The sequence below is a fragment of the Argentina anserina genome, chromosome 3, assembly GCF_933775445.1.
Source record: "Argentina anserina chromosome 3, drPotAnse1.1, whole genome shotgun sequence".
In the NCBI taxonomy this organism is placed as follows: domain Eukaryota; kingdom Viridiplantae; phylum Streptophyta; class Magnoliopsida; order Rosales; family Rosaceae; genus Argentina; species Argentina anserina.
The window spans coordinates 6,971,867-6,999,484 of NC_065874.1; the positions used below are offsets into that span (position 1 = coordinate 6,971,867).

The window sequence follows — 27,618 nt, forward strand, 5'->3', positions numbered from 1 at the left end:
AAACATGCATTTAAAACTGGAAGAAAAAAAAAACATAAATAGAAACGAAAACGATCGATCTCATTTTGTTTTTCATCAGTGTACTATCCATTAGTCCTCATCATTATTTGAAGTAGTTCGATTCCATTGTAGTACGTGGATCATTTTTATATAAATGTATGTGTACATGTGCTTATAATAGTCGAGACATCCGATCCACACGGACTACACACTGTGTGGACATTTTCAGATGATCATCGTACCTCGATTAATATAGAAATCGATCACAACTAATCATGCTTAAATAAATATAGTAATCAACTGAGAACCCATCACTGTCTGTATTATGCACAATAATCACACGGGAATAATGTAATTAAGAACTATATATATTATAAATATCCTACTTAATTACTGGAAGCCATGCATAAACGATAGGAAAGACGATATAATATGTATCTCCGATCCATCGTCGTAATGCATTAGTTTTCTTAATTAGTTGATCGAATACGTACATCACACAGCTAGCTTATTCACTCCACATTACAATGATACTTAATTATTTCACGCACACGAAATAAATGTCCCCTTAATTAGTGTCGTTTTAAAATTCGTTTTTCATGCATTTATTATCATTTTTAGATGAAATATAAGTGACTGAGGCCACGTATTTCCAACCATAGATGAAAGAGGTGTGCCATATATATGGTCCCAGAACTCACATGATCGAAAGGAAATTCATGATGTAGCAAACAAACGCAGATATAAATGGCAGGAGAGGACCACGAAGTTGATTGAAACTGGAAGCCATATATGTCTACTACAGTTCATTGAAAACAAATAACATTTATCCATCTTCATATTGACACAAATTCTAGCTCACAGGATTGGCCTTGTATAATTATATATATGTAGTTATGTACACCCGCACAGAGAAGCTATCAGACCAAGAAGAACATATATATGGCAAGGAAAATTGACATACACAAGAGAACTACAACATCAGAGATCTAACAAGCAAAATCTAGAACTAATTAAAAGCATCTAAGTCAGATTGCTGATTGAATCTGAAATATATGTTGCGTACGTTGAGTGTTACACTGTCATTGAATCTGAATATTCGGACCTAGCTATAGTATCTAACTCATGACATGCGAAATAGTAATTTGTGAACATTCGTACCTAATACTAACATCTTGATATGATGGAGGCGCCGACCGATATTCCGGAAATTAAGCTCCTCAGATGGCCATGGCATGAGATGTTGTTCAACAAAGAAGAAGCATTGAGAGGTATCCCATTTTCAATTGAGATCAGATATGACTCATATTAGAGATGGACAGAGTTGACAGTTGAGCACTAAAGAATAATATTAGGGAAGCAGGCTACAGCTAAATTTCAACGTTCAGTACTTCAACTAATTAAGTTTATTAATTAAGATACTGTTTAATGCAGTACGCAAGCAAATAAACGACGTCCTTATCGAGTCTTAAACTAATAATCGTCAAATATGGAAAAACATACATCTGTATAGATTAGAATAGACATATATATTTGGATAGAATTGTGTGATGTCTTCTAGACGTGACTGCAACCTAGCTAATACTAAACGTAATACGATATACATGTCTATGTTAGTCTTACCTGCCACGCAGCTACTGTATGGAGTGACAACTAAATTGATACAGTCCAAGTATAAGGTGTTTATAAAATGATAATATGTGTTTCCTTGGTTATTAAACTTTCAATAAACTTAGATCCATGTATCAACATTTGGTGTCGGTCAGATCTCTTTATATATGTAATCCAAAGTTTATACTTATGTATATATGCATATTTCTCTTAGTGGAGAACTGGTGAGGGCGTGAGGCCACTCTCAAAACTTGATTTACGAACATCAAAATTCTCTACAATAAACATAAACATGTATTCGTAATTTAATAGCTTTTGAACTACCTTCATCGATCAGTACGGTCAACTATATATAACATCCAATTATAAAATTATGCTTACATGCACTCAAAGCGTTATGAAATATTTTTACGTGGTCTGATAATAACTAGTGTACGTGTAATTCATTTCTTACATCCATATCATTTTGCTGTATCAAATAATAGATGATTCGATTATATTGTCGAATAGAACAAGCCTATAAACTATTTCGGATTTCAATAAAAAAAAACTATTTCGGATTTCAATAAAAAAAACTATTTCGGATTCTGAAAATGAGAAGTATGGGCACTCCAGACTAGATCGATATTGCTCCGCGTATATAGGACGTATACATAGCATCACGGTTATTTTCTGCGCTTCTTCATATGCAACTAGTCCAAGTAGCTAGTAATTATTCGATTCTTCTCCCTTCTCACCTCTTACAATCGTGATTGATTAAATTGGCAGACGCAAGTTAAGTGTTCCACATGGAATTTCCAGCTCCGTACGTACAGTCTGAATCATTTAATTTGACATGCATCAACTATCATACCATGATTTTCGTCGCATTTGACAACAAGAATCTAAGAAATAAAATCTTGGATCCGACATATGACTGTCCTTTATTTCTATAGTTATATTTCTACTTCGATGGACGAAGACGTTGGTAAACAATGAATCAGCTTGATTAACTAGTGGCAATTAATTTCATTATTTCATACTGGAATATGCGGAAAATTCTATGCGGTAGTGTTGTATACGTGCAACGGTCCTAATCCACCGTCCATATATTCCACATATATCACATGCATTTCAAGACACTTTCTATCCACCGCTCGATCCGATATGTATGGTATGCAGCGCTACACATCAATCAAACCCTTGAATATGCTAGTTGCTTGTGCATTACAATCATTACACTATATAATACATATTACAGAATGAGGAGATGGTGTTCGTCGCTTCTGAGAGTCTCAGTTGGAGAACGTCCTCAATATCAATTGATGCGTAGTCATGCAAGTGCTTACGTACGAGAATGAGTGAGTTGACTTTGATTTGTGCTATCTTCAGTTCTAATGCCGCTGAATGTGACGAACGTTGAGAACTTTTCTTCGCTTGGTCTGACGTATCCGACTTGGAGGTCGCCTAGTCTGTCCATGTCTTCTTTTGCGTCTCACTACGAGTCACTATCGATCCTTAACCGCTAAGATGAGAGTAAGCAGAGATCGATACTTAAACGCTGAGATGAGAGTAAGCATGTCACATCTTTGAAATTTCGAATGATAAAAATTCAAATTTAAAACCATGAAAATTCTAAAACAATCTCAAATATATTGAAATCATCTTATAATAACAGTGTATCGAAACTGAGTCCACCAGTACGACTCAGTCGACTTGAATAATACATAACCAGTTTATACCTCAGTATTATAACAAATGGAAATGTAAAATTCACTCAATCCTCACCACAAACAAAAGAAATAAATCTTCAAAGTAAGCCCTTCGAATCTGCTAATCCCCACCTGCATAACTATCCTCTACACCATCGAATTGGCACCGGGATTGTAAACACGAACCCAGTAAGCTTTTTAGCTCGTATGAATAAACCAACAGTATAACATACATCGCATATAAAAGAAATATGATAAATAACGTTTAAAGACAAACGTACTCATGTGACACTGGGCAATCCATCTGTTATCAAATATCATTTAAAAATGTGTAATCATGAGTCACTGGGCAACCCATCTGGTTACCCAAAATCATTTAAAACATGGGAACTCATGAAACCCATGTACCTATCTGTTACCTCTCATGCAGTACACCAACAAACATTTGGCAACCCATCTGTTACCCAATATCACTCAAAATATGGGTACACATGCGACTCAGGCAACCCATATGTTACCCCTCATGCAGTACACCGACAGGCACTGGGTTACCCATCTAGTTACCCAAAATCATTTAAAACATGGGTACTCATAAGACACAGGTACCCATATGTTACCCCTTATGCAGTACACCGACAGACACTGGGCAACCCATTTGTTACTCAATATCACTCAAAAATATAGGTTCTCATAAGACCTAGACAACCCATCTATTACCCCTCATGCAATACACCGACATATAGACTAGAGTTCTAACTGAATTGTAACCGACACCCGGCCAAGGCTTGGTTCCGATTACTGCCAACAACGTCCGAAGACCTGAAAACGTTTTAACAAGACTCAATGTTAAAACCACGTACAATATAACAATTCACATATGTTATTGTACTACAACCAAGCGACTCTTGCACAACAATATTTATATAGTCACCCTAATAATTCATTATACCGGAAGGTACGTTATCTCCATTCCGGTCTCATCCGCCACAATTAATCAAGAACATTACCATCTCATAATTTAAATAGAAACTGTAATATTATATAATTATATAATACCACAACCTATATATATGTATTGTATTTACCATTTTCGTACACATACACAACCCACTATATTATATAAATATCACAATTCACTCTTTCAATAATTTAAACATATAAGTCACCGCCAAGGGTAAACTCGTCATAGTGAGATTTACTCACATTCACCATAGTCCATAATCACTAAAACCTTTTAAAATCATTTATTAAAATAGCGTTTCACTTACCCATGAACCGTAGATGATCAAGTTCATGTAATTTAAACCAAAACATATTTTTTGAACAATTTTTATAAGCTAGTGATGCAATGACTATGTTAACAACTCAAACTAAATTGAATAATTATAATACTACTTCGATCATGATGATCATTGTGAGGTTTACTCACCTTATTTCCTGCATGCAACTTCCACGACACCGAAAGCGATTCTCTCACTCATTTCATCGGTCACCTAATAGCATGATAAAAATGCTTGGAAAACAATATGTAAAATCTCAGATGACGATTTTATTACAGCTAAACACTGTTCATAAAACACTGTTCACAATCACTGTTACTGCGCCGCCACCGTTTTATGACCACCACCAATGAACACCAAATTTCAGCACCACAATCTAAATGACATTCCTAACAACTTTATAGTTCACCACAAAGTCCAATTCCGAGCCTAAACACTTCAATTTAACAAAAACCGAAAAGCCCCAATTTGAAACCTATGATTTTTTTTTAAATTCTCCTGGCACAAAACGATTTGGGTTAAATATTTTGGAGGGTTTGTAGTATGGAAGGAGACCTTAAAAATGAGACAAGAATCTCACCGATTGGTGGCCAGAGGAGGGAGATCCGGGAGGTGAAATTTGGCGAAATGTGCATTTTCGAGGGAACTTTCGGGCTTCACCGTTCCCAAACGGCGGCGAGTGGCGCTGCCACCAATCGACAGGGGACGCAGCAACCTTTCAAACGGGACCAGTGTGCCGCTCTATGGTGGCCAGGCGACGGAGATCTGGTGGCCCAAAGTCGGCCGCGAGGGAGGAAAAATCTGGGTTTTTTTTCAAAGTGAAACAGTTCCTATGGACAGTACCGATCCGAATTTATGATTTTCTCCAATTTTTTCTCTTTAATTCCATATTTATACTATTTTCCAAAAATGTCCAAATATCTTTTGATTCGTAACTTCTTCATATAAACTCTGATTTAGGTGTGCCGCGTGTCCACAAATTCGTATTGACGAACTCTACGCCTTTCATAAATGAAGTTTTATGAGATTCCTAACGGATAAAAAATCAACTCTTGATCCATCACGGTAATGTTTATGTGTATAAATCGATCGAACACTTTCATTTTCTCCCTCGTACTATATAATCAGATCACCACCAATTTAAATATTTCCGAACAATAATTAGTAAATAATTATAAATTTCTAGGATATTATAAAGCAGGGCGATAGTAAGTAAATTGGGTGATCTTGCTAAGGACGTGAGGTCTTTAGCGGTTTGAAAGTTGTTCACAAGTTGCCTCGAAAAGCTCTTGAGAGTAGGGTTTGCCCTAGAGGTCTTGTTTAGCAGTTGTATTGATTTGTATGTTGAGAGTTGTTTATTCTTTTGTGCTCTTCACCCCTTTATATAGTGATCCGATTATGGTTTCAGCGATTTATTTATCTTCAAGGATTATAGATTTCCTTACATAGAAAGTTTGATTCTGATTCCAACAATGATTCTCACTTCCTTGTCGACTTTGACAACTCATGATTACTTGCGATCTTAGCGAACAACTTTCTTATGCAAATATGATTATGTGGATCCTGTTAAATAAAAATAATAAAAATTAGTTTGGACCGTAAGTATCGGCTTTTGGGTGAAATCGCTTAGAATTTAACATTTTATTAAATTGGGCTCAAATAGATAGAGGACCATTTTGCGGATCCGGAAGGCAAAACATTGTTCTAGCTAGCTAGCTGTTTGTAGCTTTTGGATTATATTTCAATTAGTTGGCATCTTTTTTCGATTTATAATTCTACCAGGTTAAGTAATTTTTCGAGAACTTTCTACACATGTATCAAACTTGTCGTATGCAAGAACAGTGGAACTCGTTGAATTTTGTTTTAATCGTTAGTTGGCATTTTGTTTTTCTTGGTTTAGAATTCTATTAGGGTAAGTGATTCGAATAATTACCGAAATTTTCGGTTTTCAAGAACAATGAAACTCAATTTTTTTCTTATAAACGGGCGGGGAACTTAACAGTTCATGTAAAATGTTTCCTATGTCTAAATCAATAATTTCAATTCAGTATGGACATTATAACAACCAATCGCTCAACACACTAGCTATTAGTAAATGCCTAATTCACGAAAGTTGTGTGTACATCAAAAAATAACCGGTACATAAATCTACGTGGCGTACTCATTTAATATTATTAGTCTATTTTTATCGTGTTTGTTTCTGATTAGTTATTATATTTAAATATATTTTTTCTCATTTCACCGCGTACATATCTATTACATCATGGAATAATATGATTAGCTGGATATATCATATGACAATGTCACGTGATGTTTCGAGTACACAAAATAATTACTCGTGCACATCATATGCTTAAATGGTAAGTGACAAACGAAACTAGATGATTAATGTGATACAATCGCCAAAAGATGCAATGCCAAGTGGAAGTAACTTTGAAAGGTAATTGAGATTGAAAACAACGATATAACTGGGGTTCTATTGTTGTTTTAATCACATGAAAATGATATACTCAAATTGTCTTAACAAAGTCTACATACGAGTTGTAGTCTTATGATTTTCCTATTGTCAACTTCTCATCCCCCGACTTGATTAAAACTAAAACAGATGCCATATTTGTTACACGTAATCATATGTTGTAAAAGGAAAGACATATATGTGCTGAGTTTTGCCCACCCTATTTTACAATTTGCACACCCCTCACACTTTTTTACATTTTTAATACTTCTTTAGGATTCACAATATATCTATTCCAATACTACCCCTCTTTCTCTAGAAGCTGCAGGTGCAGCACGAGCTTCTTCACAAAGGAATCACACATTTGGATAAAGCTACGGGTGTAGAGCTCACCAGAGAGGGACCGGAGCACGTACTCCCGCCCAATTTGGGAGTAATCGAAACTAACGACGTTGGGAAAAGTGGAGAGCAGAGGGAGGTGGCGCTTGCCACGTGTTAGGGGGTTGACAAGGATGACAAGCCAGTCGTGGGAGGAGCCGCAATGGCGCTTGCGGTGGGAAGCTTCAGGAATCAGGAAGGTGGAGGAAGTGAACTCTGGTGTTGGAGAGGTTGTAGAAGGCGTGATGTGATTGGTTGGGTTGGGATTGGGGGAGCATCAGCCATGAGAGCTAAGGAGGGATGTGGTTTGGAGTTTTGGGGATAGAGGACTGCTAGCTGTGACACACGACTTGGAATCGGAGATAGTCCGAGTAGATTTTGAGCTTTTTGGAGATTGATTCTACGAGCTCCGGTGGAAATTGGGTCCAATCGGCGGCTATTTCCTCCCTAACCTTAACAAATTCAGGTTGGATTTTATGCTTAAAAAAAAAAACCAACCCTAGCAACTGCAGAATAGAGATGATGAGATATTGTGAATGGAGATGATGAGATAAATAAGGGCAATTTGGTAAAACTAATATAGTGTGTCAAAATCAGCCCCCACATTTTATTCCAAACGAAGCAAGGGTAAACAGAAAACACCATTCTTATGCATGTTTGCCCTATAACCATCTCTAACTCATCCTAAGTTAAGGGCTAAAATGATCTTATTTAGTACTTTCCATCTCCAATCTCCTTAAGTTAAAGGCTAAAAGGAATTACGTGAGGACTAAAGATCCTTTAAGTGAATTTTGATTTCATTTGTTTATTCAGTATGTCTCCCACATATAATTCTAATTATCAACTACATCTAATTATAATTATAATTTTATATTAATATAATTAATTTAAAATTTGATGATTAATACAATTTAATTTAATTTTGATGATTAGTACAATAAATTTTAATTTTGAGGATTAAAATTAGATTAGATTGAAACAATAATCTATATGTATGTATGTATATATATATATTTAGTTATTCGATAAAAGAGGTAAATGAATTCGTAATGTCACTATTAAATATATACTATTACGTTAAATATATTTGAACAATTGAAATGAGAATCAATAATAATTTTAATTAAAATATATAATAAATTTATTAAATTAATTTTTTAATTATGAAAATAACATATTTACTTAAACGAAGAATCTGCATTCTCTGATCACATTTTGTGGATGAAAAAAGGTAGGCAGATGTGGATTACTACACACTCGGGTGGATGTGCCCCCAAAATTCAACACAACCAATCAGTAAGGTGGGACCATTGGCCCACTAATGTACCACAAACATTAAAAACTTTATAGAATCGAATTTTACTGACAAGTGACAGCCTTCCCACAGTAGTAGTAACTAATAACCACCATTTCTTACCAGTCACTCTTTGCTTTTTGTTAGTTTTGGACCTTTAGGTACCTCAATTCCCTCTTATTAATATGTCAAATGATCAAGGCCGATTCAGTCAAGTATTTATAGAAAAGTAACAACCAAACAAAGTAAAAACCAGAACAAGTTCTTCTTCTTCTTCTGATTGTGTCTGTTTTCTGGATTCTATCTTATTAATACCGAGATATGCTTTGTGCGTAAAGCTTTTGTCTTTAAAGAAAACTGAGAAAAGCCGCAGTGTTTTCTTTCTGAGACAAGGCTCAGACTTTTGCGTCTGACTGGTAGAAGCAGCCAAAAACCGCCCTCTGAAACCTGCAGACAAGAAGAACAAAGAAGTCTCAGAGCTTCTGTTTCAACCTCCCCACTTGTGTTTTGCTTCATCTAATAGTACATGAGAGCTGCTTAGTGAATCTGTGGCTAAGACCGAGCTGACCCCACTTGGGAGTTGCAGTTGCAGAGCAATAATTATGAGGTCTTTGTCTCTTCCCTCTCTCATTACTTACTTTCAATCTGTGTGTCTTGAGCTGCTCTGTAACTCAACCAAGTCTCTTTGTTGTGATGGGATTTGTTTCCTTTTATCAAAGATGGCGGTTTAGTTAAGTTTCTGAATATGGGTTTGGTTGAAGTTTGAATCTTTTAGCTTTTGATTGATTTTCAGCTGGTTTTGGTTGGAGTCACCAAGGTTGAAGCTTTGGTTTTGGTTCTTTCAGCTTGGTGGGTGTCAATTTATTGAGCTCAGCAAGGGTACACCTCATACTGTTGTCAAATTCTGAATACTGTTTTGATTTTGAATTGTCGTTTGTTGTTTTGAAAAGATGATCTTGACTTGGGACATATCAGCTTAACATTCATTATTTGTTCTTTTCTTCTTTGATTATCAGATTCTGTTGAGTAGCTTTTATTCATAGTTGTGATGGGATTGGATTTCAAGTGAAGATCAAAATCTGAGGATCTGGGATTCAGTCATCTCTCTAGTGATTTCATATTGGTTTTTATAAGCGTATTGGTAGCGGAAGCCAATTTGGAGAGGGGATATCAGAGGAATAGCTTTGTGAAAGTCTGCATAGGGAAGAATCATTTCAAGTAGTCCCAATGAATTTAGGAGTGGAGATTAGTGAAGAAAATGATACCAACAAAGGCAGTATGTGGGTTTTGGATCAGAAGCTTGACCAACCCATGGATGAGGAGGCCGGAAGGCTTAGAACTATGTACAGGGAAAAAGTACTATCTCTCTCCCTCTCTCCCCTTTGTTTCTATGTACTTATGTTAGTCTACCCAGTACAAATATAATTTAATCAACTTAAAAGAGCACTTCCTCCTTGTCAATACATCAACATACAACCTTCAGTCTGGTATGTAATCCCAATTGGAAAGCTTTCAAGTGTGATACTAGTGACTGTAATAGTTAGGCTATATAAGTTGAGTCTATAAACATGTTTTCTTAATTTTCTTGCTGATGCAATCTTTATTTCTCCAGACATTCTCCTCGTTATTGCTTCTTCGGTTTGCTTTCCAAAGTCTTGGAGTGGTTTTTGGAGATTTAGGCACTTCCCCCTTGTATGTTTTTTACAATACATTTCCTCACGGAATCTCTGATCCTGAGGACGTGGTTGGAGCGCTTTCATTGATTATATATTCTCTTACTCTTATCCCACTCATCAAGTATGTGTTTGTTGTTTGTCGGGCAAATGACAGTGGGCAAGGTAAACTGAATTTTGTATATGTTAACTTTTGTTCCTCTTGAGGCTCCATAAGGTTTACTGTTTTACAGAACTTAAGGTTTCTGTGGTGCAGGTGGAACATTTGCTCTTTATTCATTGCTGTGTCGGCATGCAAAAGTAAAAACTATTCCCAATCAGCATCGGACCGATGAAGAGCTTACAACATATAGTCGCTCTACTTTTCATGAACAATCGTATGCTGCAAGAACGAAGAAGTGGTTGGAGGGACAGGCAGCAAGGAAAAATGGTCTTCTTGTTCTGGTCCTTGTTGGCACTTGTATGGTTATCGGAGATGGGATTCTTACTCCAGCTATATCAGGTACACTATCTTTCCCACTGGAAGCAAAATTATAACCTGTGTCCATATGGTCTAACGATGCATTCTGCTTGCCTACCTATTTTATTCGATAAGCATTTATTTTGTAATCAAAAGGCTCAATGTGGCACAACCCAGGTAAAGATGAAGTATACACAAGAATGACTTAATGAATCAAAGATGATGTAGAAACCGATCATGAGATATTGGGGTTAGTGTAGTTATTGACACCATTATCAATCTCAAACTTCAGCCTTAGGTAAATTTGTATAGAGTGCTTAGCTTTAAATGATCTGGGATTTCTTCCACATGGATCCAAACTGAATGAATGATCTTACCAACAAAAAGGCTATGCCAAGAAGAAAGTGCCCAAGAAAGCTTGTTTGATCTCCTAATAACAGTAAGGAAAAGGCTTACTACTTGTATCTTACATGACAATGTCACACAGGATGCGACTAACGTGACAGGAGATAACTAGTTAGTACACATACAAAACCAATGGCTGCCAATTCCTTCCCAGTTCCCACCTAAAGTCTTTCCAAGATTTTTCATTAGAGTAAAGAAGGATACTTTATGAATAGGAGTTATATATCCTGTCAATTAGTGGCCAATTATGCAGATTTACTCCAACTCTTACTTTCAGGATGGTATTAAACTTGCCAAGTGTCATGGCTTACTTTGCTTGTTACCTCATGGTGTACTTTCTAGAACTCAATGAGCATTTGGTCCATGTATAACTCCTGATAATATTTTTTTCAACAAAGTAAGATTTCAAATAGTTAACTTGGTAGATCATTTATATAAGCATGATTGGGACTTGGTAGATCAACTTGGAGAACCCATAACATGAGTTATCATTTGCAACTCAATTTTACAAAAGTGACACATCAACATTTCATAAAGTTTTTATATTTTCCCCTCTTTCATTATGGATAGTTAACTATGTTTTGTTCTGCAGTTCTATCAGCTGCTGGAGGGATCAAAGTGAACAGCCCTCAGATGAATAATGGTACCATCATGTTACTTGAACTAAGCATTCTGTAGCTCTAATCTACTACTTGAATATGTATTTTACTGACACTTTATATTTTGTGGTACAGATTATGTCATACTTGTAGCCGTTGTGATATTAATAGGTTTGTTCAGCATGCAGCATTATGGGACAGATAAAGTTGGTTGGCTCTTTGCTCCAATTGTGCTGCTTTGGTTTCTCTTAATTGGAGGTATTGGCATATTCAACATCTGGAAGTATGACAGTAGAGTTCTAAGAGCTTTTTCACCTGTGTACATATATCGATATTTTAAAAGGAATGGGAAAGATGGTTGGACTTCCCTAGGGGGTATTATGCTTAGTATAACAGGTAATATTTCTGTGTCTGATTATTTCCTTCCAGCCCTCTTCAGGTTTCATTAATTTTTTTTTAAAATCATCTTCCATTTTTGACACTGGTGACAAATTATGAAATACTACAGGGACAGAAGCACTCTTTGCCGACCTTGCTCATTTTCCAGTTTCAGCCGTACAGATTGCTTTTACCACAGTTGTGTTTCCTTGCCTTCTTTTAGCCTATTCTGGACAAGCTGCCTTTCTTGTAGTACATCATGGTAACAATGAAATTGTGACTCAAGCATTTTATCGTTCTATTCCAGGTATGCTCGAATCTTAAAGGATGCTCATGTCATGTAATCTATTGAACAAAAAGAAATAGTTCACCTACATGAGTGCTACATTTAGGCTCTTTGAAGTTTTTTCTCTGAGCCATTTTCTATGATTATCAACTCATAAGCTAAGGGAAAAAAAAGGCGAACTCCTAACATTATGAAATAGAAAAGTAGCATCTTTTGTTTCAAGATGCTAAAAGCTTTATATATTGCAGATGCGATATATTGGCCAGTCTTCATTGTTGCGACTCTAGCTGCCATAGTTGCAAGTCAAGCAACTATATCTGCAACTTTTTCAATTATTAAGCAGGCTCTTGCGCATGGGTGTTTTCCTAGGGTGAAAGTTGTACATACATCAAAGAAGTTCCTCGGCCAAATTTATATTCCAGATATTAATTGGATCCTTATGATTCTTTGCATTGCTGTGACTGCTGGATTCAAAAATCAAAGCCAAATTGGAAATGCTTATGGTAAGTACTTCATCATCTCCTATATGTTCTGAAACTTATGCAAGTCTTGTAGCCTACTTTGTGCTAATAGGCTTAAGCAAATTCAATGCTTTTGTGAAATAAAAAAGACCACATAACTGAAAAGGTTCTATAGATTACCTAATAAGTAATAACAAATAAGAGGGAAATGGGGAGCCTACGAGGTGACATAAATGGAGGAACGTGATCAACTTGTAGTTTATTTATTTATTTTAGTAGTTTTCCGTTCTCCTACAATCTATGTTATGTTCACTAATTGTGTGAGAAATTATTGATTGGTTTTCTGGGGAATAAATTTCCAGCTATTCTAGTAGCGAACAATTTTGTAGCCAATTGAGAAAACTGTGTAGGTTTATGCAACTCCTAAATGTCTTCTTTTATAGTTCCTTCCATTGCTGTTTGTGAAATGAGCTAATTATGCATCATCAAATAAATAAAAAGAATTAATTGATACGGCTCTTACTCTTCAGTGCTCAACCCTTGTGTTCCATTTGAAGCTTGCACTAATGGCATAATACCTCATGTTATAACAGGGACCGCGGTTGTTGTGGTCATGTTGGCAACCACTTTTCTTATGACTCTGATCATGATATTGGTGTGGCGCTGCCATTGGATTCTTGTTGTCATATTCACTGGTTTGTCACTGCTTGTGGAGTGTACGTACTTTTCTGCTGTACTCTTCAAGGTTGATCAAGGGGGATGGGTCCCTCTTGTAATAGCAGCTGCCTTTCTTCTCATCATGTATGTATGGCATTATGGATCATTGAAACGTTATGAGTTTGAAATGCACAGTAAGGTTTCAATGGCTTGGCTTCTTGGACTTGGCCCCAGTTTAGGACTGGTTCGAGTCCCTGGGGTAGGACTTGTGTATACCGAGCTTGCTAGCGGGGTACCCCATATCTTTTCCCACTTCATCACCAACTTGCCTGCTATTCACTCTGTTGTTGTCTTTGTCTGTGTGAAGTATCTTCCTGTGTATACTGTTCCGGAAGAAGAAAGATTCCTTGTAAAGCGGATTGGCCCCAAGAATTTCCACATGTTCCGTTGTGTTGCAAGATATGGTTACAAAGACCTCCACAGGAAAGACGATGACTTTGAGAAAAAACTGTTTGATAACCTTTTCATGTTTGTTAGACTGGAGGCCATGATGGAAGGGTGTTCAGACTCTGATGAGTACAGTCTATATGGCCAGCAAACAGAGAGGTCGAGAGAAAACCTATTCAACAATAATGGAAACACTTCCCCATCCATTGGGGACTTTACCATGTCAACAGTGGATTCTATTGTGCCTGTTAGTACTCCAGCGAATGGACACACAGTCACTTCTCAGATGAGCAGCCAGACTGAGATGGATGAGCTAGAATTCATGAACAGTTGTAGAGACGCTGGGGTGGTGCATATACTTGGGAATACGGTAGTGAGAGCAAGTAGGGATTCCAGGTTCTACAAGAAGATAGCTGTTGATTACATATATGCATTTCTTAGAAAAGTGTGCAGGGAGAACAGTGTGATCTTCAATGTCCCTCATGAGAGTCTTTTGAATGTTGGACAAATATTCTACGTGTAAGTTCTTTATACGATTTTTTGGCACCATAATTGATCAATAAAACTGAGATCATACCCGTATCAAACTTGTAAATGCCTACCCCATTTTGCTAGAACTGTAAGAAGATAGTAGTATTTATTAGGATTACCATCAAAAAGTGAAAGATTTGTAGTTTTGAATTCCTGAATGGCTATGTTTTGACATCTAGCCTTCATAGGGATGATGTGAACTGTAACATTTGATCTCAACATTTTCTTTTATATATATATATATTTTTTGTCAACTATCATTTTCTTATATCTGTGTGTGTGTGCGCGTGTGTGTAAATATATTCTGAAATCAATATGCAGTATTTCATTGCATATACAGCAGCCGGAAGAGTAGGACACCCAGAATAGGAAGAGAGTTATAAGCTCCGCACATTGTAACCAAAGCTCCCGGAAAACAATGAGACTAACACAACTCCATCCACAAACACTTTGCCCCAACTCACTCCCAAACACAGAGCAAGTTCTGGGGTCGCAGAACAATAACCAACGAGAAAGAAAAACAAAAATCTAGTTTCAAAAAAAAAAGAAAAAGGAAGAGAAATCTTGGAGATGAAGTTGTAAAGGGGAGGATAAGGAGAAGAAGCTTTAGGTGAGCTGCAAAACAATGGCTGAAGAGGAACGCCCTAATAAAAAGGGTGGCGTCTGGGTTTTGGACCAGCAACTTGATCAGCCTATTGATGTGGAGGCCAAGAAGGTCAAAGAAACGCACATTCATCAGGTGTTGTACTACAAATTGATCAAATTCATCATGTTCTTTTTTGGTAGTTCGTTCATGTTTTTGTATAGGGGTAATTGAAAATGTGAGAAAGATTGGATCTTGGTATTGATGGGTGATCGTTGCTTTTTATTGTTTCTCACCAGAACTGTTCATCAACGATGGTTCTGCAACTTGCATTTCAAAGCCTTGGTGTGGTCTATGGAGACTTGGGGACATCTCCCTTGTATGTTTTCGACAATACATTTCCAGATGGGATTGGTGACAAAGAGGATGTAATCGGAGCTTTATCTGTGATTATTTGGTCTCTCACATTTATTCCACTTCTGAAGTATGTCTTTATTGTCTGTAGAGCAAATGACAATGGTCAAGGTAACTCATCTCAACCCATCGAAGTTGCTTATTGTAGTTCTATATAATCAATGTATAGGTCGGCCATTACATTGAATGTTGTGGTTTGATAGTTAAAGAAAATTGCTGAGGAAGACAATATAGGCTATCAGGTGTCGCATACTCAAAACAGTTTATATTTAGTTAAGGTTTCTTTGAGAAGCTAAGCACTGGTTTTGACTTTTCTATAGGCAACATTTACGGGACAACGGTCTGTAGTCCTTTATGTGCATCATTCATGCAGCTGCACGCCTGCACCAAAACACAATAAATTGAATGAATGGTGATACTATTTTATGGTAGATTTACAGTAGGTCAGATAAATAATTTGATAAGAATGCCGTTCTTTATTTGTCTTCTTTTAAACTGTGGAGAGTAGTCTTCTCATGTTTGATCAATTTCAACGTCTTTTGCCCTTATGATCTCAACTGCGCGGCCATTCCACTAATAGTTTAAGCTATGACAGCCTAGTTAGCAGTTAGAGAAGGGAAAACACTATTTTGAAATTATAGTTGTACTAAAAGTTTACTTTGATGTAAGAAGAGTTCTGTTTAAGATGCAAAGTGATCTATTTGACTATATAGTATATAGTATATGTACTATCTAAATGGGGGGAAATTCAGATAATTTTCTGGTGAGCCAAGTACTTTCTGTAAACTGAACCTTCTCATATTTTCCAGGTGGAACATTTGCCCTTTATTCACTACTTTGTCGACACGCAAAAATAAAGACTGTTCCCAACCAAGACCAAACCGATGAGGAGGTAACAACATTTAGTCGTTCTACATTTGGTGAGAAATCATTTGCAGCAAGAATCAAGAGAGGGTTGGAGCGACATGCATTCTTACACAACATGCTTCTTATCCTTGTGCTGATCGGCTCTTGCATGGTGATTGGGGATGGAATTTTGACTCCAGCTATATCAGGTATAAATCTTCATGTTACAGTATCATTCTTCTGCCTATCCTAAGTTGTCACGAATAATCTGCGTACAGTCACAGATCCTTCTGTGAGTAGGTTAGAACCAAACTGTGGAAAAGATGGTGCGAGTGGTAAATGAAGTTTGATATATAAGTGATGTATAAACTATTAGAGCTTAGGATGCTCAGTGAGAACAGATTTCTTGTAGAATAAATGGCAAGTTGTTGGAGATCAAGCAAGTTGGAGATCAAGCAAGTTGTACATATATAACCATATTCATAAAAACCATAAAAGAGGGTCATATACATATTGGGTCTTAAACAGCAGTCATGCAAGATTTGAGGTCTCTTGCATTACTCAATCAAATGTCAGACAGGATGCCTTTATTAGGGAGCTTCTTGCAATGGACTTTATCCTTCTTTTTATCTAATCCACATCTGTTTCTAGTTTTTATTTTAGGAAGAAGAAGAAAAAAGTTTAAACAGCAACCTGCCTCCAGTTAAGGGCTTGATTCTGGTTTTTTAAATATTTATTATTGTTTTTTTAATTCTGGTTTCTGAGTTCAAAAGCTGTGGTATAATAGATATACAGAGGGTTTGATTCTAGTCAGACGACACACTAGGTTTAACTGGTTTGATTCCAAGATGAAAGATTGAAAAAAGTCACGAAGTGTGATATAACTATTGAGGGTTTTAAGTACCAGACTATTTGTTCATCCCTGAATCTTCTGTTACCTCTATTAGTCTCAGTATAAGTCATTTAAGAGGGCCCTTTTTTGTAGCATCATTCATCTCCTCTTGATTAACCTTTTCTTACTAATGATTAATGTTTTCAATAATGTGGATGCGGTTTTATGCTTAACTATGCTATCTTTGCAGTTCTTTCAGCTGTTGGTGGGATGAATGTTCACCACATGTGGATTAGTAAAGGTACCGATTTTTTTAATTTTTAATTTTTTATGCATAGTCATGTTTGGGACTCAATCTATGCTTGTCTCCAAACCTAACCTTACGTGCACCACTTTTTTTATGCAGAAATGGTTGTGCTCTTTGCCGTTGCCATACTGGTACTATTGTTTACGATGCAACAATATGGCACAGGCAAAATTTGGTGGCTCTTTGCACCGATAGTACTTGTTTGGCTTCTCTTAATTGGAGGAATTGGCATCTTCAACATTCTGAAGTATGATATTAGTATTTTGAAAGCCTTTTCACCAGTGTATGTGTATCGGTATTTTAAGAGGAGAGGTCGAGCTGGATGGGAGTCTCTCGGAGGGATTATGCTTAGCATAAACGGTAAAAGTAACTTCTCCAATGCTGTTATGGCATCCCTTCTCCTTGTTCTGGTAAATAGTAGTTTATTCTAAAGATGCAAGCAAGGTCATGACTTTAGTCCCTAATACTTACAGTTTGTGAACCATTACAGGAACAGAAACACTTTTTGCAGATCTAAACCATTTCCCAGTCCTGTCCATACAGATTGCTTTCACAGTAGTTGTATTTCCTTGCCTTCTTTTAGCATATTGTGGTCAAGCTGCGTACCTCATAAAAAATTCCACCAGCGTAACTGATGCTTTTTATCATTCTGTTCCAGGTTTGTTTCATCTTTGAAGTACAAGTTTTACATGAGCACTGAAAAAGAAAACTAGAAAAAACGTGCATCTTCCTTTTGTAGGGGGCCAATTGTTACTTGCGTAGTATTTGAAGGATATTAACACCATGTAGAAACAAAAAGTAACTCTGAAAATTATAGATGATTTATTTCATGGGTTGCAAAATCTATTTCTCAAGAATGTCCTTAAATTTCAATAAATTTTTTCACAGAAGCATTTATTCTGCATGTTCAATATGATTTGTTACTGACAGATGCCAATTGGTAATATTTGCAGACGTCATATTTTGGCCTGTGTATGTCATTGCAATTGCAGCTGCTATCGTTGCAAGTCAGTCCACTATATTAGCAACCTTTTCACTAATCAAGCAGGCCCTTTCACTTGGCTGCTTCCCAAGAGTCAAAGTTATATATACTTCAAGGCACCGCCACCAAATATATATTCCAGATATTAATTGGATTCTAATGATTCTCTGCATTTCTGTGACGGCTGGATTTAACCAACAAACTCAAATAGGAAATGCTGCTGGTAAGTTTAACTCGCTTGAATATTAATGAATTACATTCAGTCTGTCTTGTTTGAATTTGCTATAGCATGTCTCACAAGAGAGTATATGATTCTGTCAGTGTCTTCAGCTTCTAATTTACTGATCAAGCATTACGAATCCAACCTGCATACATCTTGATATCACAATACGGCCAAACATGTCCAACATGATGACAGGAATATCTTCTGCGCATGCGTGCGTGCAGAGCAAGTGACATAATTTTTTCAGAAATTTATTTTAACTGCAGTAGTTGGCCTCTCCCAGTGTGTACAACTGACTTGAAACTTCTTGATCCGTGCATTTATCTGCTATTCTCTTGGTTCATCTATTTTAAGTGATCTTTCATGGTTTAGATATTTTGATAATAAGATTTTACTCCATTGTTTCTAAGACAAGCTTTTAAATCATTATGTATGGAAGTTTTCCTCCTCCTATCATTCTCATCTTGTGGAATCCCCCAATACAAACACAAAAAGACATGTGCCATTGATAGCATAAATGATAACCTTTCAATAATAGTTTGAAGATAGCTTAAATCGTAGAATGATCACTTCTTTGTTTTTATCATTTGCTTGCCATAAGTCATTTGAAGTTTTCTGGGTTAGATGGAGATTGAATCAAACTAACAGATCTTCATGTTTCAACAGGGACGGCGGTTGTTATAGTCATGTTGGTCACCACTTTTCTTATGGTTTTGGTGATGATACTAGTGTGGCGGTTACATTGGATGCTTGTCCTCATCTTCACCAGCTTATCATTATTGGTGGAGGGCCCTTACCTATCTGCTGTACTGCTTAAGGTCGATCAAGGTGGTTGGGCTCCTCTTGCGATCGCTACAGCTTTCTTTATCGTAATGTACGTTTGGAACTATGGGACTGTAAGTCGCTATGACATTGAAATGCATAGTAAGGTGTCAATGGCTTGGATCATTGGACTTGGCCCGAGTTTGGGACTGGTTCGAGTACCTGGCATTGTGCTTGTGTATTCTGAGCTTGCTAGTGGAGTCCCCCGGATCTTCTCTCACTTTATCACCAACCTGCCTGCCATCCATTCAGTTGTGATATTTGTCTGTGTGAAGTACCTTCCTGTCTCCACAGTCCCTGAGGAAGAACGGTTCTTTGTAAAGCGAATTGGACCAAATAACTTCCATATGTTTCGTTGTTTTGTGAGATATGGCTACAAAGATGACCACAGGAAAGATGATGATTTTGAGGAGAAGCTCTTTGACAGCCTTTTCATGTATCTCCGGCTTGAGTCCCTAATGGAAGCCTCTACAGATACTGATGATGCGTCTAGTATACTTGACCATCAAGGTTCCGAATCAGGAGAACACCAGTTTAACAACTTTGGTATACGTTTCTCCAATGCAGACCTTACGATTACATCTGTGGAGACAATATCGCCGGAGGATGTATCGACAAATATGAGTCGTGCAATGACAATGTCACGTCGGGAAAGCAATCTGAGTCGTGCAATGACAATGTCACGTCGGGAAAGCAATCTGAATGAGATGAATGAGATAGAATACTTGCACAACAGCAAAGATGCAGGGGTAGTGCACATGATGGGAAACACCGTAGTAAGAGCTAGGAGGGATTCTAATTTTTTGAAGCATATAGTTATAGATTATCTATATTCATTTCTTAGGAAGATTTGCCGGGGAAACAGTGTATTGTTCTTCGTTCCCCAAGAGAGCCTCTTGAATGTTGGACAGATTCTGTATGTATAAAACATGTTGAAAATCTTACCTAAACATGTTTTTCTATATGTAGCAAGCACCCTACCTGATATAGCTGGACAAACTCCATACAAAGACTCTTACCCAAAATGATGTCCGTACCAACTCCAAGTTAATCTTAACTCGGCAAACACTACTACACTAGTCCAGCCACACGCTAAAAAGAAGAATCCAAAATCATAAAACTAATGACCTCTGTCACATCTAATGTATAGTAATTCTCATGTTGTTTTTACTTACGAGAAACTTTTTACGCACCGATTAGAAACCCAATACCTAAGAAATGATACTTTTTTTTTATAAAAGGTTGGTGCGGCTGCCTTCAAGTCTCTATTAATAAAACCGTCGAATACAAAGGGGGAGACATGAAACCTAAATCCATGGTTATAAAGACTTGAAATAATATCAGAAATCCTTACAAATAAGTACTTAACAAAACATCAACTAGCAAAAATTATTACTTCAATAACGACTCTATTTGTTTTGAAAGAGCAGTGACATAATGGGAAACATAATAGACATGTAACACGAGTACATATCCTAATGTCCAATAATACAACTTTCCAACTATATTGCCACAAGAAAATAAACACGACAACACCTAGTCTCACCATGCCACTAAGCGGTAATGACCATTTAACTGACCTAGAGCAGACAAGGCGCTCTGGGTGCATACACAGACACGAAGTCTGACTCGCCTTACACAACTAATGTAAGGACTGATTGCTGATTGCTCGCCTATGGTGCATAATAACTAAAACACATAAGTAAATAAAAACATAATTAAAAATACCAAAGGCTGAGCCCAAATAATGAGCCCAACTCCTTATTCCAGCCCAGATTGGGCCCACTTGCAAAAAACAGCCCAACAACTCAAACCAGCAGATGGGTCTTCGTTCAACCCAACCCAAAGCAAATGGGTGATGCCACCCATGTCCTCCCTTCCAGCTCCACCGTACGCTGCTTCCTCACCATCATCGTGCAAACGCCGACGGGTCTCACCAGCAAGCACCACCCCCACATGAGACAATCAGCTCAAAATCCAACATCCAAGAGCCACTCCGACTAGCCAAAGACAGCCGGCAAACTCGCCTCCGAGGTGCTCCCAAGATCTCGCATTGTTCCTGAACCATCTCCCCGACACTGATTTGCTAAACGACCAGATCAAACAAAAAGAAAAACCACCTCCCAATCCTAGATCTCGGACTGGATTCACTCCCACAAGACGAGCCACGCGTCCGGCCACGCCCCATGTGCAGCGGCAAGGCCAGAGGCCATCTCCTTTGCGAGGACGAAGCCGGACAGGAACAAGGACAGCAGATGACGTTCTAGAGCTCTAGGGTTTTTCCTCTAGAGAGACGACTAGGGTTTTTTTTAAAAAGAAATGATACTAATTAACAATAGATACTTGTAGCATAAGAAAAAAATCCGCTTTTTATACATCAAAGTGGGTCAACAATAGAAGTTAATAATACAAGTGTACATTGGTGCAATGAGTCCACTATCCGCCCTTATTTACTAGGCAAATTCTCTAGTAGAGTAATAAATGCTTTGCAAAATGATGAGACAACTAGCGGTAAAACTTGGCTGTCCGAGTGTCAATCAGGAACTCAATCTCAAGGCATCCATTGGAAAACTTACTCAAATCATGATTGACTTACTGTCAAAGCCTGGTTGGTATGCAACTGTCAACTTTCCTGTTTTACCAAGAATCTCCACATCATGTTTGTCTTTCTCAAATCTTGTTCATTTGCTTTGGTCACATGAATCATGTCATGAATGATCTTGATGTTGTTGTTGGATGTTACTGTTCCCTCACCCATCTCACTCTACATAGCACCCACCTCAACTCTATGTTCCTCCTCCTCTTTGTATTGAGCAATGACAGTTCTTCATCTGCTGTGCCTCGGTTGTTACCTGATATCTGAGCCCAAACCCAGTTTGTAACCGTGAAAAAGAAGCTGAACCCACTTGGAAATTCAGAACAATAAAGTTTTGATCTTTTTGTTGTTTTGCGTGGTTGGTCTTCTGGGTTTATCTTCTTTCTGGGTCAAGCGGTTTGGAAACTTTTGGGATCAAATAAAAGCTTGGATTTTTGGTTTCCGATTCGACTTGTTCATTAGAAAATCTGAGGGTGAATTTTAATCATTGGGATTTGGCTATGGCTACCACTGAAGAAAATGGGAGCAAAGGTGGAGTGTGGGTTTTGGATCAGCAGCTTGATCAGCCTATGGATGAGGAGGCCAAGAGGCTTAGAAATATGTACCAGGAAAAGGTACTCTCTTTTATCTCTCTTACCTCGTGCTTCTAACTATTGAAAGCTCAATCCAACATTATAAATTGATATGTCAATTCCAGTTAGGATTTTGAGTTTATATTCTGATACTAATTGACTGTTTCTTGTATATGCTCACTTGGCTTAGAGATAAGAGAGAGATTGTGCTGAGTATTGTATTCATTTATATTTTAGATGTAGTCAGACTTTTGTGAATGTTTGTGATTCCGTTTCTATTAAATATTTGAGTGTAGCTTTGCACATGCCAGGCATGGTCTGAATCGAGTTAAGAGAGATTGTTTGGTATCAAAGTGATTTTGCTCCTGTTGTTGATTCCATTTCCTTCCCTCCAGAAATTTTCGACAGCAATTCTTCTGCAGCTAGCATTTCAGAGCCTTGGTGTGGTCTATGGAGATCTAGGGACATCTCCTTTATATGTCTTTTACAATACATTTCCGAAAGGAATCGACGATCCGGATGATTTACTTGGAGCTTTGTCTGTCATCATATATTCCCTCACTCTTATTCCACTTGTGAAGTATGTTTTTATCGTCTGTAGAGCAAATGACAATGGTCAAGGTATTTAATCTCAAACCCATCAGGTTACTGTATTTTAGTTCAGTTGAGGCATTACCATTGGTCTCTTGCTTATTACATTTAATATCTAATTGACCAGAAGTTGGGAATTCTGGCTTGTGTAATGGCAATGAAAGTATCGATGTCATACAAAACTGAGATGGCCAATAATGGCATCTGTATCTACTATCTATTCTTACCTGTAATGACATTAACAAGTATTGCTAAAATATTTTCACCATTAATGTAATAGTCATATGACCGATGCATGGGGTGGTACTTACTCTTTATAAATTCATTTTATAATTCTAGCAGCCTTTGCCATAGGTCAAGTGATTTACATATCTTGTTTTAATGCTAGTCTTAGTAGCAAATATATCAGTGATGAAGGTTTCCCTATTTGGTTCTGCCACCAGATTAAGTGCATCCTTCCTCATGTTACAGGGGGAACATTTGCTCTCTATTCGCTGCTCTGTCGACATGCCAAATTAAAGGCTATTCCTAACCAGGACAGAACGGATGAGGAGCTAACAACTTTTAGCTCATCTATATGTGGTGAGCATTCGTTTGCAGCAAAAACCAAGAGATGGTTGGAGGGAGATACATTCCTGAAGAGCACACTACTTATTCTTGTTCTGATTGGATCTTGCATGGTGATCGGGGATGGGATTCTAACTCCAGCTATATCAGGTAGGGTGTCTTGCTACATATAGAAAGATGGAAATTTTATTTCATTCAGAATTTTTTTGGTCATGTTGATTAAAATTGGGGATTCATTATCAATACCAGTTGCACTATTTGGGGCAACAAGGTAAATAAAATGATATTTCACGGTCCAAGCATCATATGATCAGAATTGATAGATTGATTGTAGGTCAACTAACTGAGTGATGAATCTACAAGAGAGATCTAGGAGAGTTTTATATAGGGGGATGGTTGTCACCCGAACGAGTCCCTACACAGCTAAAATACGAACTTCATAACCAATATAGTTTTATGAATTTTTTTATGCTACTTGATTACTGTTTCAAAAAAAAACTTGATCGCTTATTTATCCCTGGTTTGCTTTATTTTGTTGTTGAAGATTTACTGTAAATTCATGTTTTACTATTTCCTCAATGTTGTAGAAGTGAGAGGAATTCTTACTCGTTGTCACTTTGATAAGTGTAGGGAATACTGAAGCATTCTATATTTTTGCAGTTCTTTCAGCAGTTGGTGGGATCAATGTCCGTCACTCTCAGATTAGTAATGGTATCTCCTTGCCTGGATACAAATATCATTATCTTTGTCATAATTGAAATTTCTTCAAATCAATTATAAGTATGACTTTTATTATGCAGAGGTAGTCGTGCTTTTTGCTGTCCTTGTCCTGGTACTTCTGTTTACCATGCAACACCACGGTACAGATAAAGTTGGTTGGCTTTTTGCACCAATTGTGCTCCTCTGGTTTCTCTTGATTGGGGGGATTGGCATGTACAACATTTGGAAATTCGACAGTAGCATTTTGAAAGCATTTTCACCTTTGTATGTGTATCGGTTTTTTAAGAAGGGAGGAAAAGATGGGTGGACATCTCTGGGAGGTATAATGCTCAGTATAACAGGTAAAAATTCTATTAGGCTGTTATGGTGGTCAATCCATCTTCCGTAATTCTGATTTATACTCCTTTTTCTTGTATATATATATATAAACATATAACTTCAAGAAATAGCAATACCTGTTGCAATGCATTAGCTTCAGTCTCTGAAGACTAGTTATGAACCTTTACAGGAACAGAAGCACTATTTGCTGACCTGTCCCATTTTCCAGTGCCATCAATACAAATTGCTTTCACATGTGTTGTGTTTCCGTCCCTTCTGTTAGCTTACTCTGGTCAAGCCGCCTACCTCATGAAACATACTGATCACGTGTATGGTGCTTTTTACCATTCCATTCCAGGTTTGTTTAAACTTTAAATTTAATATATAATGTAAACATTTGTAGTTTCCTAACTGATTCAAAGTCAATAGTTATCATCATATGTCAGAATTACCGATTCAAATAGATACAAGGAAGCATGTAGAAAACCATTATAATGTTTTGCCCTTAAATGTGGTCTTATTAGAAACTTGTCGGTGAATGTCTCAACAAGATATGGTATACTACACTTATTCTTGTCTGGGTTCAATTTTAGAAAGGAGGTTGTATAAACTATAGAATTGACACATGTTTTATTTCACAAACGTATGGGAAATATACATGAAAATAATACTCTAGGTAGATGAAATCAGTTTCTCTCACATGCTCTTTAGACTTTACATACATTTCAGAGTGGCATGAAGTTCCGGGTTTTATGGTACTGTATTTAGTTTCTGAAAAGAGGCAATTAAGGACTTGAGAATTTCTGCAGAGAGGATATATTGGCCGGTATTTGTTATTGCTACTGCTGCTGCTGTTGTTGCGAGCCAGGCCACAATAACTGCAACTTTTGCATTAGTTAAGCAGGCCCTTGCACTTGGTTGTTTCCCAAGAGTCAAAGTTGTACATACATCAAGGAAGTACCGTCACCAGATATATATTCCAGAAGTTAATTGGATTGTTATGGTTCTCTGCATTGCCGTGACTGCTGGATTCAAAAATCAAAACCAAATTGGGAATGCCTCCGGTAAGTTTATCTTATTATGAATCTACCAAATTTTTATTGGTTCTCCTACAGTGATTACATGGCAAATATTATTGACAATTCTGTTCTTGAACTTCCGTTTGGACCGTGTCCTCATATTTCATTCGAAGTGGCTTCAAATAAAGATTGCATCAACTAACCTAATCATTCATGCTGCAACAGGGACAGCAGTTTGTATAGTTATGTTAGTGACCACATTGCTTATGATTTTGGTCATGATATTAGTGTGGCACTGCCATTGGATTCTTGTCCTGATCTTCACTGGCTTATCATTTATAATAGAGGGCACTTACTTTTCTGCTGTACTCCTCAAGGTCAATCAAGGTGGTTGGGTTCCTCTAGTGATATCAGCAGCCTTCTTTATTATTATGTATGGCTGGCATTATGGTACTGTGAAGCGCTATGAGATTGAGGTACACAGTAAGGTTTCGATGGCTTGGATTCTTGGACTTGGTCCCAGTTTAGGACTGGTTCGTGTACCTGGTGTAGGCCTTGTCTACACTGAGCTAGCAAGTGGAGTTCCCCGTATCTTCTCTCACTTTATCACTAACCTACCCGCCATTCATTCTGTTGTTGTCTTTGTCTGTGTTAAGTACCTTCCTGTCTGTACAGTCCCAGAAGAAGAGCGGTTCCTTGTAAAGCGGATCGGACCCAAGAATTTCCACATGTTCCGTTGTGTTGCCAGATATGGGTATAAAGATCTCCATAGAAAAGATGATGATTTTGAGAAAAAGCTCTTTGACAGCCTTTTCATGTTTCTCCGGCTGGAGTCCCTGATGGAGGCATCATCGGATTCTGATGTATCTACTCTACTTGACCAGCAAACTGAGCTATCAGGAAATGGCCTGTTCAGTAATAACAGTGATCCTTACTCCATTGTAGATCTTTCAGTTGCATCGGGGGATTCAATTATGCCAGCTGATTCTCCGCTGGGCGCAAATAATGCTGTGATATCCACCCATCAGGTGGGGGTGGATGAGATGGAGTTCTTGAACAACTGTAAAGATGCAGGGGTGGTGCACATACTGGGAAATACTGTAGTGAAAGCCAGGAAGAACTCAAAATTGTGGAATAAGATAGCTATTGATTATCTCTATGCATTTCTTAGGAAGATATGCAGGGGAAATAGTGTAATGTTTAACATTCCTCATGAGAGTCTCTTGAATGTTGGGCAGATATTCTATGTATGACATTCATTTCCAGAATTGAAGTGACCAAACTCTGCCTTCCGCTGTATTGTGCATTAGCAACTTCAAATCAGACATGGAAACTCTATACAGGTTGATCTTTAGACTTTAGCCAAAGGACAGGATAGGATGTTTGCATGAGAGTTAGTCGGTGCTCTCTCTCAAATACCAACCTACATTTGAAGTTTTTGTGCTGTTTCTTATCCAGGTTACCAAAGTAAATCATCACAAGCTTCTATTCAAAAATAAATAAAAAAGTGATCAAGCTCAACCTTCTGCTTTATTATGAATTAGCACCTTCAAATTAGACATGGACGCACAGCAAAGGTTAATCTTCAGCCAAAGGAAATGAAAGGAAGGGATGCGAGAG

The 27,618-nt window shown here is 37.4% G+C and overlaps 3 protein-coding genes across 3 annotated transcripts; all 3 read left to right on the forward strand.

The window, feature by feature from the left end:
* Nucleotides 1-8,930: 8,930 nt before the first annotated feature.
* LOC126785663 (potassium transporter 11-like) lies at nt 8,931-14,841 on the forward strand. Its single transcript, XM_050511282.1, has 10 exons — nt 8,931-9,316; nt 9,503-9,588; nt 9,726-10,065; nt 10,322-10,547; nt 10,639-10,884; nt 11,840-11,890; nt 11,982-12,242; nt 12,355-12,531; nt 12,759-13,013; nt 13,565-14,841. The coding sequence occupies exons 3-10, from the start codon at nt 9,937-9,939 to the stop codon at nt 14,596-14,598; spliced, it is 2,379 nt and encodes a 792-aa protein (XP_050367239.1). The 5' UTR covers nt 8,931-9,316; nt 9,503-9,588; nt 9,726-9,936; the 3' UTR covers nt 14,599-14,841.
* A 219-nt stretch (nt 14,842-15,060) lies between these two features.
* Nucleotides 15,061-20,541, forward strand: LOC126785662 (potassium transporter 10-like). The gene is made up of 8 exons (XM_050511280.1): nt 15,061-15,345; nt 15,489-15,714; nt 16,413-16,658; nt 17,532-17,582; nt 17,688-17,948; nt 18,079-18,246; nt 18,542-18,793; nt 19,460-20,541. The coding sequence occupies exons 1-8, from the start codon at nt 15,232-15,234 to the stop codon at nt 20,539-20,541; spliced, it is 2,400 nt and encodes a 799-aa protein (XP_050367237.1). The 5' UTR covers nt 15,061-15,231.
* A 1,623-nt stretch (nt 20,542-22,164) lies between these two features.
* On the forward strand, nt 22,165-27,323 carry LOC126785665 (potassium transporter 10-like). Its single transcript, XM_050511284.1, has 8 exons — nt 22,165-22,825; nt 23,179-23,404; nt 23,846-24,091; nt 24,602-24,652; nt 24,742-25,002; nt 25,170-25,337; nt 25,789-26,043; nt 26,224-27,323. The coding sequence occupies exons 1-8, from the start codon at nt 22,712-22,714 to the stop codon at nt 27,249-27,251; spliced, it is 2,349 nt and encodes a 782-aa protein (XP_050367241.1). The 5' UTR covers nt 22,165-22,711; the 3' UTR covers nt 27,252-27,323.
* Nucleotides 27,324-27,618: the final 295 nt, after the last annotated feature.

Coding starts and splice junctions, on each gene's coding strand:
- LOC126785663 (XM_050511282.1), top strand. CDS start 9,937: ATGAATTTAGGAGTGGAGATTAGTGAAGAAAATGATACCAACAAAGGC. Junction 10,066..10,321: donor GAACTATGTACAGGGAAAAA/GTACTATCTCTC, acceptor TTATTTCTCCAG/ACATTCTCCTCGTTATTGCT. Junction 10,548..10,638: donor GGCAAATGACAGTGGGCAAG/GTAAACTGAATT, acceptor TCTGTGGTGCAG/GTGGAACATTTGCTCTTTAT.
- LOC126785662 (XM_050511280.1), top strand. CDS start 15,232: ATGGCTGAAGAGGAACGCCCTAATAAAAAGGGTGGCGTCTGGGTTTTG. Junction 16,659..17,531: donor TTTGACTCCAGCTATATCAG/GTATAAATCTTC, acceptor CTATCTTTGCAG/TTCTTTCAGCTGTTGGTGGG. Junction 18,794..19,459: donor TCAAATAGGAAATGCTGCTG/GTAAGTTTAACT, acceptor ATGTTTCAACAG/GGACGGCGGTTGTTATAGTC.
- LOC126785665 (XM_050511284.1), top strand. CDS start 22,712: ATGGCTACCACTGAAGAAAATGGGAGCAAAGGTGGAGTGTGGGTTTTG. Junction 23,405..23,845: donor AGCAAATGACAATGGTCAAG/GTATTTAATCTC, acceptor CTCATGTTACAG/GGGGAACATTTGCTCTCTAT. Junction 25,003..25,169: donor TATAATGCTCAGTATAACAG/GTAAAAATTCTA, acceptor GAACCTTTACAG/GAACAGAAGCACTATTTGCT.